The sequence below is a fragment of the Chinchilla lanigera genome, unplaced genomic scaffold, assembly GCF_000276665.1.
Source record: "Chinchilla lanigera isolate Chin_1 unplaced genomic scaffold, ChiLan1.0 scaffold00006, whole genome shotgun sequence".
In the NCBI taxonomy this organism is placed as follows: Eukaryota; Metazoa; Chordata; class Mammalia; order Rodentia; family Chinchillidae; genus Chinchilla; species Chinchilla lanigera.
The window spans coordinates 7158210-7178793 of NW_004955407.1; the positions used below are offsets into that span (position 1 = coordinate 7158210).

The following is a 20584-nucleotide window of genomic DNA, read 5'->3' on the forward strand; positions in this document are numbered from 1 at the left end:
ATTTTTTATAATACAATTGAAATTAGATTAAGTAATAGTTTTCACGATTCTAGGTTAAGACTAAAGCATTTATTAATAAAATCTAAAGACAATTATTAATATAATTTACTAACCACCACCATAAGTTAAACAAAATATTTATAAGAAGGTTTTTGCAAAAATCATTGTATGTTGTGATTTTGTTTAATTACTGGGTCTTGGAACATAATAAATGAAAAATTTGTAGATATGTTTATGGGAAGTCCTTCTGAAAAAAAGAAAACCCTTTTTAATTTTGCTTATTGTTATAAAGATTTTGACAAATTTCAACCATTTTCCTGGTCATCCATCCTTTCACATCTAGTATTTCCAGAAAGGTGCTCACCGTGTACAATGAGGACGTACTCAGCGCTGCTCTGGCCGATGGTGTTCGTGGCTTCGCAGCGGTATGTACCATTGTCCGTTTTGTTCAGGAAAAGAATGTTCAGCTCCCTGCCGCTCACCACCATGCGATCCGGATCTGGTAACTCTCCACCGTCTTTTGTCCACAAAACAGGTTCTGGCCTAACGGAGACAGACACGCATAGAGATAGGAAACAGTAAATGTTACATCCTTCATGAATTAAGTCAGGCAAGTTATGAACATGTCTCAACCATTCATGCATAACTATATGCTAACTGCTACAAGTCAACCAAAGGAGCACTCTCCACTCACTCAAAGGATTTAGAGGTGTGGCAAATCCAATTTCACTTGTAAAACATTTTATCAGTATGTGTTTGCAGTATATAACGATTATATTCATTGTGGGAAGTTGACACGTGTGCATAGTGCAATTTAGTTCTTTTTAGTCCCCTTTCCTTTCCCCTCCCCACCCTTCGCTCTATCTAAAATAGACATTAGCACTAAGGAACTAAAGTTCTGCTCCTTGCAGCAGCCCCTGCTGGTGCCCTGCTAGCCCAGAGACCTGTTGCTAATGGCTCCCGCCTCACATTGAAGGACTCTTCCTGCGCTACTGTACCAAGTCTTTCTCAGAAGTAACAGAAATTCTATCTTTGGACTTGGGGCCATCATTAGACACAGCTTTTCCTTAAACCACCTGACCTTTTCTTCTCTCACTTTTCTCATTCTACAGGAGGAAATTTTTGAATTTTTATTTTAATAAAATGTAAGTATGCACTGCATAACAGAGTTTTAGCTGCAAAGAATCATATACACAGCAGGGGCTGTATACAATGATATTGCCTAGTGAATGCATGACCACCTCAAAATGCACAGGAACACAGCGATGTTCATAGGATGAAGACATTGCCTAAGGCTTGTGACTAAAACTTTTGCAGTGGTGAAGTTAAGCACGGCTGAACAAGAGCAAAACTCTCCACCTCCTTCACTGCTTTTAGGGTAGAAAGGATAAGAAAACTGTACGGTCTTATGGCCAATGTTTTAGCTTTTTAATAATTGTTAATAAGAAGAATGATTATTAATACTTAACATGTGCTTAGGATAGTAGCTGTCATAAGTGTTTTGCATATATTTCTATAATTCTGAAAGAGCATTTCCGAGAATATGTCTTACACCCTTACTTACTGCATATAAGAATAGAGATGATCAGAGAAGCACTCAAAGCCCAGACCAACTCCGCAGTCCATACTGCATCCGCTAGCTGTTGCTTTCCAGCGCGATGGATTTTATTGTCTCTCCATGCAAAGAGTTTCTCATTTAAAGTTAGTTTTTTTAAATTGTTGAAAAACTTTCTGAAAAGCCTTCCTTCACTGCATAAACGTTTTGAATTTGTATTCTGTTACAGTGTATGTAATTAGAACATAACCAATGTCTATGGGTAGGATATCTATAAGAAAAAATACATTTTTCTGAAAATAATGGTCAAAGGGACAAAATTTTCAAGTGAAATACAAAAACACTGACAAAATGTTCAAATAAGCAGATTAGAGATGGGCTGAAGAATTGCTAATCAAGTGTTTAGATATTAAAAACAAGCAGGGAGTATAATGCTATGATATAATAAATATATGTGTTCTTCCTGCCTCTTGTTCCTGACACAGTGCTCCTGAGCCTCTTTAGATAGGAGTGCTAGGAGAATATTTTGTTCAAATATTCAGTATTTATCTCAGTTCCTTACAATGAACCTGAATCTCTTGGAGTTTCCTGGATTATAGGACTACCGTTTGCTCTAATGAGGCACTCCTATGAGAAACTCTACTGAGATACATTCAGTGATCATAGTTTTAGAATAGAGCCTACATAATTAGAGGAAACTTTTAGTTTCACCTGTGACCCTCTCAGAGTGGGAGAGGGCCTGAAGGTTGAGATTATTACCAGTGTCCAACTGTGTAATAACACTTTCCTAAATACCTGAAAGGGCAGGGCTCAAAACGGTTTTGCGTTGCTTATCATTTGAAGGTTCCAGAATGTGGGACTTCTGGGAGAAGACATGCCTCTCACATCCTCTCTAAAATACTTTACCTTCTTCACTTCAGATTGTCTGGGTCCTCTGTAAGATCCTATGTAACAAATGGGTAACCTTAATTGTATGATTTCCCAGAGTTTGATGAGGCATCTGGCAAGTTTTCCAAACCCAAGAAGGGAGTCTTGGAAACATGAGTTACTAGCTGGTAAATGAGAAATACACTTGACAATTTACTACTAACCATCGGCCTCTAAAGTGGAGACCATCCCTGGGGCTGGACCCTGGGACATCTGACACGACCTTGGGGTAGATACTGTCAGGAATTGACTAAATTATAGCCCACTCTGGTAGTGTCCCTGGAGTAACTGATTGGTGATGGAAAAAAACCTGCTACATATATTTTGGTGACGAGATGGTGTGTGTGTGTGTGTGTGTGTGTTAGTACACTTTTACAATACACAATACCTACACTCCTTGTTTAAACTCACACTTGCACATAACATATATCAATTTCCTTTGTCATTCCCTTTCCTTCCCCTTGCTCCCTGCACCCTCCATTTCCCATTCCTCTCTCACTTAGGACGATCCCTCTCCCTAGTTCCATGCTCTATATGTTTGCTCTTTATTTATAATGTGGACTTTTCATGCAAGAGAAACAATTTAATGTTTGAGATTGTGTGTCCAACCCATTTCATTTAACGTTGTACTCCCAACGTGCATCGCCCTTCTTGCAAGTGGCCCAAGTCTATCTAGCCTTACTCACGGCGGAGCAGTACTCCCCTGTGGGTAAATACCACACTCTGCATCCATTCATCCACAGATGGCACACAGTCTGCCTGCAAGACTTAACTATCATGAGTTGTGCTGCTACAAACATGGGGAGGCATGCACGATTGTTGTAGTGTATTAGTAGAAAATAGTAAAATATTTGCTTTTCTTTTTATCTTTACAGAGAGAAAAGGTAAAGAAGGAAAGACTATTATATTAGAACTGCATCCATGAAATTTCTAAAAATTAGTTATATAACTTAAAAATGAAGAATAGACATTAAAATATTAATGGACATATTAAATTTAATAGACATATTAAAATGTTTTCAAAATATAACTGACATCATTCCAATTATATTGACAATACATTCTAATGGTCTCTTTGACTAAATCCAAGCCATTAATATTTTATAATTTGCTTCATATAACCTAATGATGCTGATTTCTATTTGCTTTTACTAATTCATATTTTAAAACAGTTTGGATAAGCTTTTATCACCTAAATAATTAACATCCCTTGAAGAGGCACAGCAGGTAAAATGAAACTATAATTTGTAGCATAACTGAAATAAAGGAGGTTTGTCTTTACTATAAAGCCATATAAGATCAATAATAAGATAAAAATTATGTTTGATATATACATTGAATTTTAGAACACTCATCTTTATAATTCTATTCAAAAAGATACAGTTATTATATCAAAGAGATAGTATTTTCTTGAAGTCAGAATTTTTAAGTGCACAGAGATATAATTATAGACACATGCCTGTATATTTTCATACACATAAAACTAACATCCCAAATCCAAACTGTCATGATTTCTCTCTACTTAGGTTCACAAGCTGTCACTTGAAACTAAAAAACATGGTTCTGTAAATATGTAATTAAATTTAGATGTGTATTTTTAATTGTATAGGAAAATAAAGGGCTAAGTGAATTATTTAAGTTGTCAGTCTGTTTTTAAAACTTTTTCTAAAACTAAAACAAAGAAATAAAAACAAATTGTGCCTAAGGGAGAGAAAAACCTGCAAAAAAGGATTCACAAGAAAATGCCATAGTATGTCTCTTCACACAAGAAAATTCAAGGACTCTTGATTTCCTTTCGTGAGGTAATTTGTCAGGTGCCACAGGAGTAAGGACCCCATGATGCAATGTTAGTGGAATGGAGGTCAGAGTTTACGCATGGATTGTGAAGACCTTATACACATTCCCAACTACTATTTAAAATGTTCAAATTTCACCGTAAAAATATTAAGTGGTTTAGCACATCTTGATACAATTTATGTTTCATCTTAATAAAGAGGGCCCCTAGGCTTTTTGTAATTGAAACCCTGAAATAAGTTTCTGGCTCCAAATGAATAACAATGCTCCCTGCTGCTCAGTATCCAAGAAAGATCATTTTAAAAGTGGTTCCAACCTACAGTTTTTATGTGATAAGGCTGAAGAAGAGGAGAAACTAGACAAAAAGTGCAAGTGAGTAAAAGTATAGTGCAAACAGCATGAGATATTAAATGATAATCTACGATTCTAGAATGAGAAGGTCAAGGTAGTCTACACAGAAAGACCCTCTTTAAGTCCCAAATAATTAGGAGTTGGAAGTCTGTATGAGATGAAGTTGGTTTTTTTGTTCTATGTTTTCTTTCCGGTACCGGGAATCAAACTCACGACCTTGTGCTTGCCAGGTAAGCCCTGTGCCGCTGACCTAAATCCCCAACCTCTGAGAAGAAATTTGATTTTGTTTTTCTTTCTATCACATCTATAGGGGTAAAAAAAAAAATTCAGTCTTCTATGTACCTAAAGACATTTTTCAACAGTTACTTCCTAGAGCCACAGGAAACAAGGAAATAAGAGTAAAAAGAAAAAATAATATGCTTATACATTTATTCTTACATAAGACCCTGGTAAAGTAGTTTCCATTCTTTACAGACATTTAATAATATTTACATCAGTGTTCTTGTTTATATCTAACAGGAGATTTTTCAGTATCTCTCACAACTTATTTATACATTAATATAAGAAGTAACATACATTTTTTAAATTGCCATTTTTTTCAATATTTTGATCCTGATTAGTAATCAAATCTAATTTCTGATTTCCACCTAAACTCTTTGTCTCTTGCATATTTCTTCTATGAGGTTATTTCACAGTCACAGTTCCTCTAATCTCTCCACCTCTACGTGAGATCATTCACTCTATAGACACTAATGAGAATGAAATTTTTCCTTTCATAGTTTAAATCTTTTTTAAGGCTCACGCTGAAGAAAAGTAAGGCGCAAGTACTTCAATTATGGAAAATTATTCCTGTGGTTCTTGCCTCCTGAGAAAAGGGTTTATCCTGCCGTTCTTGGTATGGGCAAACCCACACCATTATGGAAACTTGGGGACACTCTCCACTCTTGCTCCTTTCCTAAGTGCTGACATCCCCAGTAAATTCTGTAGTTATCCCTCATGTGCACAGGATATTTGGGGTTCTAAAACGAAAATTAACCTTATAAAAATTACATTTACTTCTCCAAATGAAGAGACAAATAAGTCACTGACATAACAGCCGAGGTAACATATTGTTCTGACTCAAAAAGAAGAGAAAGAAATTTACAAATATTTGTTTTTATTTTCTTTTCTTCAAGGCAAATCAAGAATTTATAGTTAGTAACTGTGTCTTTTATGTATCATGTAACCATGTGAAGAATCTCATCTGTTTTTCCTTAAATTTGGAATTCCACAAGTGGGGAATAGATATGATTGAAAGTTTAATTGTGAGAAAGACTTTTTTAAGATCTAATTACTCTGTTTCTGATATTTTCTTCCTGGAAAGTGAAAAAAGTTCTAACTTTCATAAAGATTACAATTTCTTTCATGCTTTAAGAAAACTACCATGATATATATTAGGACCTTACAACAGGCTTTGTGACAGATATAGTTTTTAGTTATTATCCTTAGATATGGATGGGAAAGACCTCAACTCAAGAAAACTGAGTCCTGTTTAGTATATTCACATTTGCAAGTCTATAGTGTTGAGAAGGAATTTAAATATGCCAGGAAAAGATAATGGGGTTAGGGGCTAGGAATTTAGCTCAGTGGCACAGCGCCTGCCTGGCAAGCGCGAGGTCATGAGTTCGATTTCAGGCAGCAGAAAACAAACAAACAAACAAAAAAACAAAAACAAAGATAATGGGGTTAGTAGGTGAAATTGGTATTGGTTAAAAATTTCAAAGTAAGTAAGGGTAAAATTAAAAGAACTTAATATAATAATTGAGTTGGGAAGAATAAAAACAAAAGCTAAATATATATTGATATAAAAGGACAGAGACAAAAATGCTTATAACATTTCACAGTGAAGTCTGTAGGACAAAAAGTTGAACCTAGAATTATATTAGTTTAGTATAAACAGAAAATTGATGGTGTCACTGACTTTGAAAACAGTATAAAATGTGGTAAAGAATATTCTGGTCACAAAGGGGATCTACACAAAATCGAAGAAGTAAGAGTTTGGGGTAGAAAAGTAGGATGAAAACCCATACTTTTAAATAAGTAATTCAGGACTCAGAGTGATCAACTGAAAATTTTAAGCTTTCTTCCTAATAAAATTATTTTATGCTTTTTATAAGTGAGCTGTCTTGCTCAAAGTTTGCTTTACAATTATTAATGTAGAAACTGAAAAAAAAGGAATTTCATAAAGAGATGATCTACACTGTTCTGAAGAGCGAAAACAAATTTGAAAAATTTTTCCAACTTAGATGAAGCTAGTCAAACAATGAAAGAAAGTACAAAATTGACAATTAAAGAGCTTTGGGAAAATAAATAGAAATTTGAAGACAGAAAGCATCAAATTCTGAAAAAGGAGAATTTCTTTTTACAGCATCTAGTCTGTATGATAGGGTGAATCATAACCTTAAGAAGGCAATCAACAACAACATAATCAGCTAACGAACACCTCAACAACAGAAAATCAGGAGGAAAACAGACTGAGTGGTAGGAGAAAAAGAAAATGGATTATTTCAGTATTGAACATGATGAATTCCATGGTTAGAAGAGAATCAGGAAACATTATCTATTGAACCATAAGGAAATGAGAAAGTAGAACCAGGACAGAGTACAGGACTGGAATTTCTTGCCAAGATTGGAACCAAGCATGTGTTCAAATCAAGTGGGAAACAAAAAAGTAGATTATTTAATACTTCCAATTGTTTCCAAAGATATTAGGAAAAAAAAACAATGAAGACCAACAGAAATTCAAAGAGAATAAAATGACAGTTATAAGAGTGTGTTTCAAGGGGCTGGGGATTTAGCTCAGCGGCAAAAGCGCCTGCCTGGCAAGCGCAAGGTCGTGAGTTCGGTTCCCGGTACCGGAGAAAAACCAAAAAAAAAAATTAAAAAAAAAAAAAAGAGTGTGTTTCAAAATTCATTCCCTGAATGCTCACCTAAGAACTGATCTAGTATCTTATCTTCTCAGTACCCTGATGTTCTCATAACTAATAATTACTTTGTTAGCCTTACTAAGCCATGGTCCAACATTAAAAACAGTCACCATTATACTCTACTATCTTAGAAGTCGCTTTTTTCCCAATCATAACTTGTCATGTGTTCAGCTCATTATTTTCTTACAAACCATCAAAACCTCCCATTCTAAGGAACTGAGCATTTCTTTCTGTTCTTTAATCCCTCTTCCCACCCAACTCCCTTCTCTTTAACTGTTCTTACACTGTGGGCATTTCTTTTTCCTTTCCCTAGCCATTATTTATCTGATTAAGTTCTATCCCAGATATATCCAACCTCCCATGTGCCATGAATATTCAACAGAACATCAAGCTTTTAAAAAAATGTGAGGAGAGATTGAATACTGTTTATTCAATTAAACACTGTTCCTAAAATCATCACCTAAGCAAGCAGAAGAGAAACTGCCAAGGTGATTTTAAAGCCAAAGTAAATTTTATTATTGTTTCTTGGAATTGCTCCTGCTTTTACAATTATTTTTTGTTTTTCTGCCTGTGAAATTATGCCTCCTACAATAAAGTCATCCTAAAATATTACTAAGTACAAATTATTAGATTGAAATGTTTATGCTCCCATAACTATATAACAAAATAGTTAAAATAGGTATTTTTGTTAAATTTGTATCTTAATAACATTTGTTATATTTGCTTTCTTCTCATATTTTTAATATTTAGATCTATAACACTAGGCATAAATAAAAAGAGAAATGAAAATATAGGCTTGAAGATATTATCCAGTTTTGGTAAAATCTTAAAGAAATTATTTAATTTATTATTATTTATAATGTAGAGATCGAACCTAAGTTTTGCACACACTAAGCATGTGCTCTACCACTAATATCCCCAGACCATAACTTCTCCTCTAAATATACATATTCAGATATACACATATATAGAATCTGTGAAAAATTATATATATGTGTGTGTATGCATTTCCATTGTGTTTCTAGCCCATTACAGTTATTTATATTGACTCATAAATGTGTCTTTGTATGTATGTGCAAAAGAGTTAGGCAGTTCTTCAGCTTTTTTGTTTGACCTTCACTTTCTTTTAGTGACTTTTAGATGAATTTTTTTCAGCATCCTGCTTTATCCTTATGTCATGTATTATTTTTGCTCAGCATAGATATATTATTCTCTATTTCTAAACAATCCATTTATAAAAAGCAATGATTTTTTCCTATTTGTAGATTCTTATTTGTAGATTTCTGTTAAAACTTTTGACCATCAAAGTTTTTATTCCAAAATCATCTTCATTACTCGTGACTGGTAAAAAGGCATTTTAATATGGTTGTAAAAGAATTTAGACTGAAATGAGAAATTCAAATTTAATTTGCTTCCTCAGCTTTTGAATTGAATCACTGATTCCAAGTTTATCTACTCCTAGGAATTCTCAAAATGTAGTATTGCACTATTAGCAGTATCAATAGAAGGGTCTCATTATATTAAATGATAAAATGGACAATAACATTAACACTTGCCTTACTCATATTTTAAGGTCTCAACAGTAAATAAGTAATAGATTTCATTCTGAATTATCCCATCATATATGCTACTTCATCCTGATTGTGAAAGCCCCATTTTTTGGCCTCCAAGTTTAGAACCTCATAGTTAAAACAGGAAGCAACAATATGCGATTGTCTCCTTAGAAGGCTCAAAAATGATGGCATCATCCGAGAGTGCCTCTGAAATCCTGGAGCAGTGTGTACTGATACTGTGGCGCTCACTGGTGATTATTGTAACAACTGTGATATGTAAAGTAGTCATAACACACAGGAGATACTTCTAGCCAATTTATGGCACAAGACAGAAAAGATTATTACCAGAAAAAATGATGTTGCTATAATCCTGAAAGAAGGACAGGCTTTTAACTCAAGTAAAAATATTCAACATCAAGGCAAATACTTCAGTGACTGTTTTTTACTTTTTCAGCACCAGGAATTGAACTTAGGGCCTTGCACTTGCCAGGCAGACACTGTGCCGCTGAGCTAGGTTCCTGGCGCCTGTAAGCTGATCTTGAAGGAACTTTCTAATGAACAAAATCAATTATCCTGGCCTTATCTATACTTAACATTTATTTCCCACGATGAGTGCAGAATATTAATTCTTGGATAAATGATCAAGAAATCTTGAGTAAACATCCATTCCCTCATACAAGCAATTATAAGAACCTATATATATGTACACTGAGCTTAAAATCTCTATGTTGTATTTAAGAATGATCATCATTAAATAAGATTTTTTCAACTTATTTGAAAATGTTTAGCTTTTAAAATTCTCCCTTATTAAGGTAGACTCTTGAACAATTTCAGACTTCTAAAATCAAGATTTTTAAGTCTGAATTTCTTATAATCTGTCATTTTATCAATCTGTGTATATTAAAAGGACAATTTAGAAGCTTGAAGACCATTTGATTCAGATATGCTGCAAAGATACAGTTAGACTTTTCATATAACTTTTACTTTACAAACCATTAATTCCACTACTCTAAAGTGGTGCTGATTAACCTTATAAATTCTAATACTTATATTAAACATTGTGTTCTCGCTATTGAACTGGTTGTGCTGTATGATTAGTTTCTTTTCTAATATTAAAACCAATGGTCTTGGGAAGGTAATAGTAAGGCGCACATCATTTAACTGGTAGCTGGGAAATTAAACGTTCCATATAAGCAAAGCCTGATGATAATTGAAATATGAAACTTAAAATTTTTAAGGTATATTTGATCATTTGGGTGAAATCCTTCAGAAAGGATCAAATTTTTGTGCATTATTAAACAAATTGTTCTTTGTGACATTCTATTTTCTAGTTGTAAGATCTCTTCGGCTTGAAGACACATTTATGTAGAGTGTGGTTTTAGAAGTGAAGTGATTAAGTCTTAACAAGGTATTTCCCTGAATGTCCCCAATTCTCAGCTTTATGACAGTTATTACGACTAATGCAATAATTTTCAAAACTTTCAAGGTGGTGCTTAGAAAAGGAACATATTTGACAGCCTTACATAAAACACAAACACATGTGCCCAAGAACGTCTTGTTCTCTTATACTGTGTGACATTTTCTTTAATCTCACTTTTCTTCTGTTCTCTATAATTTCATGTCTTCCTACAGAATTTCCTATCTATTTGTTGGTTTATAAAAAGGGCTATCCATATTGATTTTATGACCCATTAACAAGCCACAACTTGTAATCTGAAAAGCACTCAATTTGTAAAGCAGCCTCTATTCCATGGGTTCTCTTATCCTTACACAGGCAAGCTATGATTTTTTCATTCCTGCTTCGGTAATATCATGTCACTTACTTCATCCTTTATTTATAGTTTTGTGTGGCACCTCGAAGTCCACATGCCCACATTCCAGTGGATTGTGCTGGCCACAGACACTTTCGGAGTTCTTCCATTTTCTTCCCTCTGAAGAATGTTTACCTTTTCCTCTCCCTTTTCTTGTTATGAGGCATCAATATAGACTGAATTTGCAAGAGTTGGACTTTAAGGCCCTCATCAATCATGGAGAGACTGTGCCTATTTTAATTGGAGCCACTTGTAAATGTTCATATTTCCCACAATTTGTGAAACTACTTGCTTTATATGTTTTTCCAAGTTTAAAACTTAGTGGCAACTATATGTTTGAAGTCATTCTTGAACTGAGACTGCGCACTCTCCACATGTAAAAAATGTGTAATGCCAGAAACTTTCTTTTAGATTGTTTCTTTAAACAAACAGGTTTTCAAGGAATAACAATTTTCCATTCACTTATTAATGGAAAATTACCAAATCATTGTGATTCTGAATTAATTTTGTTGTACGTGTTTTATTCTCTCTATATTTGTACACAAATGACAGGCAAAATATTTCACAGTTGGTACAGAGGCACAAAAATTTACTTCTCAGTAAGCACTGCTGGTCACTACCAGAGGAATATTAGCTTCAAATTTGTGACACATATAGAAAAAATTGCAAAAAGAAAAACAAATATTAGTGAAAGTTACTTATGGAAGTATAGGATAATGTTTTCTTTAGTAAACTCATAACATTTCAGCTTTTAAAAACGGTGTGTTAGGGGTGATTTTTGTTTCTGTAATTTTCCTACAATCACCTTGTTGATTTTGTCATTACACAAATATACATTCGATATTTATAGTGCTTTAGATAAAAGGTTTAGGGCAGTCACATTATTATTTAAAACTATTGGTCTTTAAACCAAAATTACATACCCTAAAAGTCTGGCCAATGTATATGCCAGCATTATTCCACACTTGTGTCGTAAGTATACTGAAACATTTTGTGTAAGGGTTTCTGCTGAATATTTACATAATCCTTCAAAATAACTGACTTTTTTTGTAAGAAAGCTGCTTACCTGGAAATGTTCGAGGAGTACATTTCCTCTATGGATCCACAATCATGGTTCTGCAAGCTCTTATGGGACTTTCACAAGACATTGGAACATTTAATTGAAAATGATTGAGTGGCCAGCACACCACAGATGCCCAGCCTAAATAACAGCAGTGGAGATTACCAGAAGTCCGCTTCGTGTTTTAAAAACAAAACTTAATATATCCGGTCTCATTTCCAAGATAACCACTTGTGCGCATCCAGAGAGGCAACGTGTGATTAAATGTTTAAGCCATGAGATGGAAGCAGGAGACCATATGTGCTTCTGAAAGGAAATCCGTGTGGGAAGCACGGCACATGGAATTCTTTTCATTATGGAAATTCAGAGCTAATTCCCAATATTATATCTTTGAAAACAGTATATAAAAAAAGATGATATTACCTTTAATTTTTACTGAATTGAGACAGTGTTACCTCTCTCTAGATAAGAAATCACACAGTTAAAAATGCCTGAATGCTCTATAAGGGTTCATTATTATTTCTATAATATTTACTATTATATACTATTTAATACATATTAACAACTCATCCATTGGGTTTACCTTGTCAATTATTTTGTGACAAATTCAATATAACATTTAAGGTGGAAGATACACTCTTAAGCAAGAGTGTTTTCTAGTAAATTCCTGCTTATTTTATTTAACCTCTTAACTTTTTCCTTTGATTTATACTGAATTGGCACTACAGTTACGTTGAGATTACTTTGCAGGTGAGCATAAAATCATTTAAAATTTAGAATACAAAGTAATCTACTTTTAAAAATAAATGAATTTAACATTTATTATTATTCATCTAATTATAAAATGTAGGCAAAAATATTGGAATGTATTTAAATGTATTCAAGAAACTTTTTAGATAATATTCAGATGAGACTAAGACATGTTGTCTTTACGTAAATTTTCCAATTCCTTAATTTAATTTTGGGCTTGTCTAGAAAGTTAATGAAAGCTCTTGAATTCTTGCTCTGATCATGGGGATATTGTGAAAAATCAGTGTAACAGGACAACCAGAAACACTAACTAGACACACCTGTACAGTCATCAGTGCTGTTAATCTCAATTTTACCATTAACCATGTATTACTGGAAGAATCATACAACCTTCAGAAAACACCTTTCCCATGTACAGAATGGAAATTGTTATAACAGTGTTTGTAAATGGCTTCCCACACGGTAGTTTTATAGTTTAAGTAAAACAGGTAAGAATGAGAGAGACCTGGGAGTGCAATGACAAAGCAAGAGTGTATTGATCACAAACTCTTGATTCTTAGCCACTGGAGAACCACGCCACCTGCTTGGGTTGCTCAGGGTCTTCCTCATTTCCAGCATTTGTTCTCTGTCAGAACTGGCTAAGTGAGCTCTCGCATTCCAATCATTGCTCCAGAGATTTGTCTTGTACACGTTTGAGCAACCAAGGCTCGTTCTTTGACACTCTCATTTGTTAAAAATTATATAAAAGTTTTGCTACCATAACTAAAAATAACTTAGTGAAGGGATTTTTCCTGTGGCATGGAATTTTCCCATTTGTAACTATTTTCCTTTTTACCTGACTAAAATATCCCATAGTTTTTCCATTAGTTTTGCTATGCATACAGTGTCAGTTTCTTAGTGTTTAAATATACTTTTCAAAGTCAGAAAACATTGTCCTGGATGTCTTTATTCCACTCGGAATCTTGAATTTCAGAGCCTGGAAAGGTGTTTAAGACAATAACATGGTTTTCAGAGTTACTGTAATAGTCTAGTACCAGTATACATTATACACTTAACACTTCTAAACATTAAACTTGGTGAGATATACTACATGTAATTCCTTGATCAAGTAACAATTTATCACCAGCCCCATGGTACAGTTTATTAAGAAATTGCTCAGAGGTAGACATTTCATACATTGTCGTTTATACTTAAATAAATATTTAAGTATAAATATTGTTATTTATACTTAAATATATATTTATTCTTTACTTGAGAGGTAAAAATTACCCCTTGTGCAAGAGTTAAGTCTAGTGTGAATAATGGACATTGTTACTGTAAATATGGGCTAATGTACAATCTTGCACTTGGACAAATGCAGCACTTTGGTATGGGGTACAGCAAGGGATGCTAGGGGTAACTTGGGACCAGGATATACAGGTCAATCCTCTGTACTTTCTGTTCAGTTTTTCTCTGACCCCAAAACTGCTTTTGAAGAGAAAGTTTATTAATTCAAAAAAGAAAAAAAAATTGATGTAGTTAAGTGGCTTAAGACCATGAACATCACGGTTATTAATAATGCAAAACCAGGCAGTCCAAATCTAACAGTGTAGGCTCGCTATCTGAATATAAACATAAATTTTGATAAATAAATAGAACACATTCTAATATGAGAAAAAAGACATTCTTCAAACATGCTGTATTTATATCAAATAACATGACTTTTCTATTATTATAGCTCTATGTTATAAATTTTAAATCATGTTTTCTCATTTGGGGAAAATATTTCACTCATCTATATGATGAGATGATATCTTCATAAATGTCTGGTAGGTTTTGCCACTTCTTTTGACTAATTAGATTTTATAACTATTTTCAGAAAACCTTTTTTTTTTAAAGGATACATGTTATGGTAAGGAAACTAACAATATAAAACTCTTCAATATAATACTTTCTTGCTTAAAGTTCCATTTTTTGAATTACACATACACATGGAACATAGAAAATTTCTCTTTAAATTCTTATTTCTTGAACTTTTGTCAGTAAAATATTTGAATTTCCTACAAGAATTTTAAAAAATTACAACCTTCAGTGTAAACTGGGTTAATTTTGATATTTAAAACATCCAATTATATTGACAAGAAATGCATTAACATGCACAGATCTGATTTCTCTTCAATTCTCAAGCATTTCCAAAATGGCTGTGTAACTGTTTCTTCACAAGACCTCACTGTTGCTCCATAGTATGTGATCTATCTTCCTAAAGATTAAAATCTTTCTTCTTATGCAGAATAGGGATATTTTTGCTATGCAATTATGCATAGCAGATTTATGCCAAAAACAAAGAAAAATTGTGGTTATTATAATGTAAAATAGCATGTACAACATAAATATTGTATTGCTTACACTGAAAAATTATGAAATCCTGTAATTATTTTCTTTTATAGAATAAGTGACAAATACACATTTATTTGAAAATGTCCCACCGCTATGTATGAAATAAATTCATAAAGTGCTACACATTGGATTAAAGTAAATAATGTCTCACAGTCATAGCATGGGGGGACAACTCTACACTATTTAAGGTCGTGACTTTAATGTAGTGTAAAGGCTTTTTTCCTTTTTCTCCTTTCTTTTTCCCCTCCACTTTTATGAATGGAGAATGCTGCTGCCTGAAAGCTGTCTGGGAATTCAGCCAAAGAAAGAAGAGGTTTGCAAAAACTCTGGGGACTTGAAAGAAAAGTGGCTAGCATTAGCTTGGTCCTCACTTTAGACTAAAATTAAAACAATAGACAGACATGTACAGTAATCTCTTTTTTAAGAAAAGAATAGAATGCCTCTATAGTAGTGTCAAGTGGAACAATTTGGTTCTGGCCCAAGTTATGCAGCTGTTGCACAGGAAAATGGCAAGAGGCTTCGGTCCAAGTCAGGCAAATAAGGCATGATTATTCATAAACAGTCACTGGGGCTTTCACATTTAGAACAAGGAAAACATTAGCATTCAAGAGGGCAGGTTACGTACAGGATTCTCAGGGAAACCTGAGTCACACCATCATTTTGTGATTTGGACAATAGTTAGTGGTGTCATTATATTTACTAACAATAGCTAAAAGTAATGAATAACATTCATTATGAAATCATATGCCTATGAAACACTTTCTAAAGAACAATAAAGGTTCTGTCTTGGGTCAAAGATATTAGCTAAATCCACAGCAAGATAAAGGAATCATGTCTTCATTATACATTTCTGAATTTCACTTGCTCATTAGAGGTGGATCAGGTAAAGATAATGTAGATTAGGTGCTGGGGGAAACAACTGGACACCGAGCTGCAGTGCTGCTTCTCGGCTGTGCCAAAACAAAATGGGGAATCAGGTGCAATAGCTGCAAAGTAATGGAGCAGAACGCAGGCCGTGATTACCAGAGTGAAATAGGCCATTCTACCCTGCCTGTTGTATACACGTGATCCCAAAGAATTCACTTCTTCTCCCACTGTTTTGATCCTATTTTAAGATATGGGCACTCACCCTATTTTTTAAAATTATGTTTCATTTTAAGATTTCTTTTTAAAACTTGTTGTCACCTCCCTACCACTCTTCCTGACTCATTTTCTGAATAACCAGGTCTTTCCACTGGTTATTTTTTCCTTCTGTGCTATCTACAAACTCCCCAATTCATACATTTCAATTTGCCTTCTGGTCTCCTCGCTCTAGTAAGACTAATTTCTTCATTATCCGTAAGATTTCCTTCCGGGGGAATCCAGTGATTTCTTTTCAGTCTTTTCCTGTTATTTGTCTTATCTGCCTCATCTGGCACTGTTGGAAATATAATATAAACTAGAATGGCTGCAAGTTAAACTGTCTTTAAAGAGGTTAATGGCCTCATCTATTGAAAATGATAGTTACTCTGAAAAAGGAGAATTGATTCAAGATTAAGAAAGAATAAAAGCAAAGCAGTTGTGTAAATGAAGGAAGGAATCAAAGAATTTGACTATACATTTGTCAAAGGCCTGATAGTCTGGAGGCAAAGAACACGAAAGTAGAAAGCTGAAAATAGAAATACAATAGAAGGAATTATGTTAGCAGACATTATTCGTAGACAATAACATGTAGATTATGACATTAGGCCTATAAAGATAAAAGCAGAATATCATTATTTTTAGTCTTTAAAGATTATACAAGTTATCTGTTTAACAATGAGACATTAGTTATATATTTTACATGAATCTAAGCTCATGTTAGAAATCATCAGTTGAATAGGACTCTGGAAAGTGTTTAGAACGACTCTAAATACAGAGGAAAACATGATAAAGATGGCAGCTGTGAGAAACGTCATGAGATGAGCAATTCCTTCCTTCGCATCCCAGGCTTCAACTTCAGTCCTGAAAAGTGCTTTGAGCCTCTTAAGTTTTCAATAGTGAGTTTGCCCAACGTAAGGGACAGTGTAGACTCTGCAAGTGAAGTAGCAGCAATAACTGAAATAATGTAGACAGGCATGGTGGCCCATGCCTGTAATCCCAGCACTCGGGAGGCTGAGGCAGGAGGATCATTGAAAGTTGGAGATCAGCCTGGGCTACAAAGTGAGCTCAAGGCCAGCCTGAACTGCATAGCGACATCCTCTCTCAAAAAGAAAAAAAAAAAAAAAAAAAAAAATAGAAAGAAATAATGTATACTACGGACAATACTAAACTTAGAGGAAATCCTGGCTCACAATTCTTAAATCCATGTGAACAAGAGAATTTGCCTTATAATTTTTGAGGTTTAGTTTTATCTTCTGTGAAATGGGGAGTCTTTCTAATTCACTTTTCTATTTGCAAAGTGATATTCATCCAGATCCTCTCAGAAAGCTGACACTTTCTATTTCTTAAACTTCCTGAGCCTTTGTATTCTTGAATAAAATAAACAAAAGTTTGTTACTTTGTTTTCATCTGCAATGATAACTTCATTATACATTGAAATTTACCTATAGGTAACTGAAACTCAGAGATTTACAATAAGTCACATCTCTTCATAGTATTGAAGCAAATACGATGGACTCTATAAATTAATAATATCTTAAACCTAACAGTCTATTCTCATATGTCAAATAATGTGCTCAGGATATGCATGCTATCAAAAAACAGACCACTGACAATTTGATGCTTTTTCATCAGGTATGCATTGAATTCTAGGCATTTTCTTATATATTCCATAATTACATCAGTTATATTTCACATATATTCCAAATGTGCCTGTATATACTTTTAAATAAACCCAAAGGAGAAAAGAATACAGACAAAACCATTCACTATGTTATGATCCTGATCATGTTCCTTTCTGTACCTTCACACTGACTCCTGTGATTGTAAGGAGGAACGGAGGGACGAAAGAAGAAAGAAAAAAATAGCTGGACAATACAAGCAAAAAGAAGCAAGTGTTAAGATGGAAGAAGCATTTTGAAAGTAGGTTTTGATATTAGACACACAGAATCAGAAGGTAGGATTTAAATCTGTCCAAATCCAATTAAGAGCTCATTACATTGCTTTCCCTAAAGTATTGAATTCATAGTGAAAGCTCTTCTTGAAACTCTAATACTGCAATGTCCCGTCACATATAAATAGCACATTGTTGTGGAAAAAATGTTTTTTCCTCTCACAAGCAATTTAAGTTGCACGGTCGGTAAGTACTGTGGAAGTGAATTGAGTGGCTCTATACCAGGGGTGATCAAAATAATCTGTGAATATGTAAGTTAAATAAATTATTACAGTACAGATATGTTATATTGCCATTAACGCCCCTTCAAATACTCTGCAGCATTTTGAACACAATTATCCCATGTTCTTGCCATTTTCTAAAGTAGTTCTCTAAGTCCACTTTTGGGTGTGTCCTTATAGTATGGTGCAAAGGTTCTTGGTGAATGATTCTGCTGAGAGTCATCCAGCAGAAAGGCAGGCTGGTAAAAACATTAGCATACCTGCTCACCTACCTTATTCACTGGATGTGGCACCGTGAAATTTCTGGCTCTTCTCCAAAGTAAAAACAAAAGTAACTGTTCTGAACATATCCAGGAAATCAGGACAGCCATGCCAGCCCAACTAAATACAAGAAATCCGACTTCTAGAACCTCTTCAAGAAGTGACAAGAACAAAGGAACACATGTGTTCCAAATTCGTGGTTGACATTTTGAGGTAGATTAATGCCAATGAGTCTTTCACTGTAATTTTTAAAACATTTTTAAATGCATCATATTTTTCAATCACACCTCATAAAATAAAGTTACTATGAAAATGTGATCTTTCTGAATTCTAAAATAACTTGAAATATACTTAGAAATGGGATAATGATAGGTTAATCTATAAATTGCTCCTTAAAGCAGGTTATCCTCTGGAGAACAATGATTAGAAGAGAGAATAATTTTAAAATTATTCTTTGAAGAAGATGTGAAATGTGGTAGAAAATAGAATGGTATACAATGGAAGAAGTTAAAATATGAGACCATTTTCTGATATGTAATTCATTTAGATGAAAGTCCTCATGAGATTGTACGACAGACACCTAACCTTAAATAACTAAAATATTATTGGAACTAAACTTAGTAATTTAACTTGATTTGCACCATAGCTATTGTTTTTCTTATCTACAGAGTATAATTAAATTAATCTAATCAAAATTTAAGTAAAATGTAAATAAATTTGAAGCTTTTAAATATCAAGTAAATTACCTATAGAAAAGAGCTATTATATTAATCACATTGCTTCCAAATAATTGATATTTGAAAAAATCTATTTAAATTTTACCTTAAACATAGGTAACTTATGAGATAATGTTTTATAAACATGAATGACAAAGTATAGTTTTATACTTCAGGTGGCAGCAGCATCAGTACATTTTAGAAATGAAATTATTTTATACCCGAACACATTAAGCATATGAACCTTTTTACTCACATTATTTCCAAGCATATAGTATTCACAAATTAAGACTCCTTGAAGAATAAATTTGAAATATATGCTTTTTTCTTATTATGAAAATGATTCCCTATATAAAATTTGGGCATTTTGGAGGATGCTTTATTATTTTCAATTTTTATGGAAGAGCTAAATTCACCAATGTGTAGTTTTTATTGGTCTGCTAATATAAATAGTGACTCATTAAGCCAACAGTCATCTAGGTTGAAATATCTTACTATAACAGTAAGAAAGTCATAGCTGGAAACCTTCCCAGAAGCATCGCTAGATGACAGAGGAAACACAGTCTACCCCAGACACTTAATGAAGATATGGTTCAGGGAATTTTCTGTCTTAGAAATCATTTTGCCCATTAAGAAAAGAGAAAAGCAGGGGACTTCTACAATTAAAACGCACAACCAAAGCATGAAGAAGACAAAGTGAAAAATTTTATTGCTCATTAAATGACTTACAGTGGTTTTCCTTTAGATTCACAAGTCAAAATTAAAGGCTGTCCTTCTTGTGGAAAAGGAGTGGATGGTATAATCTTAACTGAAGGTGTATCTAGAGAAAAAAAGAATATTAGAAAAATCATTAATTACACACTCATGATGTATCAATATTTGTGTATCATTTGTATGTTTGTCATTTCTTATATTGCTTACAACTGTATATCTTTACAAGGGATTTCTTAGCTCTAATGGAACACAGTACGCAATGTTAAGAAGCTACCAATCTGTTCAGACAAATCTAAGGAAAATATTTGAATATCATATGAGCATGACTAAAATCTGAATTTAAAAGTGAAATTGCAAAATGTGGTTCAAATGAATATCAAGTATTTCATACAATTGTTTCTTCAACTATTTATAGATGGCTATGAATACTATTATTATGTCCTGAATGCATATGTG

General features: G+C 33.6%; 1 protein-coding gene across 1 annotated transcript in view; it reads right to left on the bottom strand.

Annotated features, from left to right (window-relative positions):
* Positions 1-20584, bottom strand: part of Cadm2 (cell adhesion molecule 2) — a gene marked incomplete at its 5' end in the record, with an annotated part of 285487 nt that overhangs the window by 87855 nt on the left and 177048 nt on the right. Inside the window, 2 exons of the mRNA XM_005375539.2 lie at positions 365-543; positions 20144-20234. Of these exons, the coding sequence (XP_005375596.2) occupies positions 365-543; positions 20144-20234 (270 nt within the window). The remainder of the gene's footprint in view (positions 1-364; positions 544-20143; positions 20235-20584) is intronic.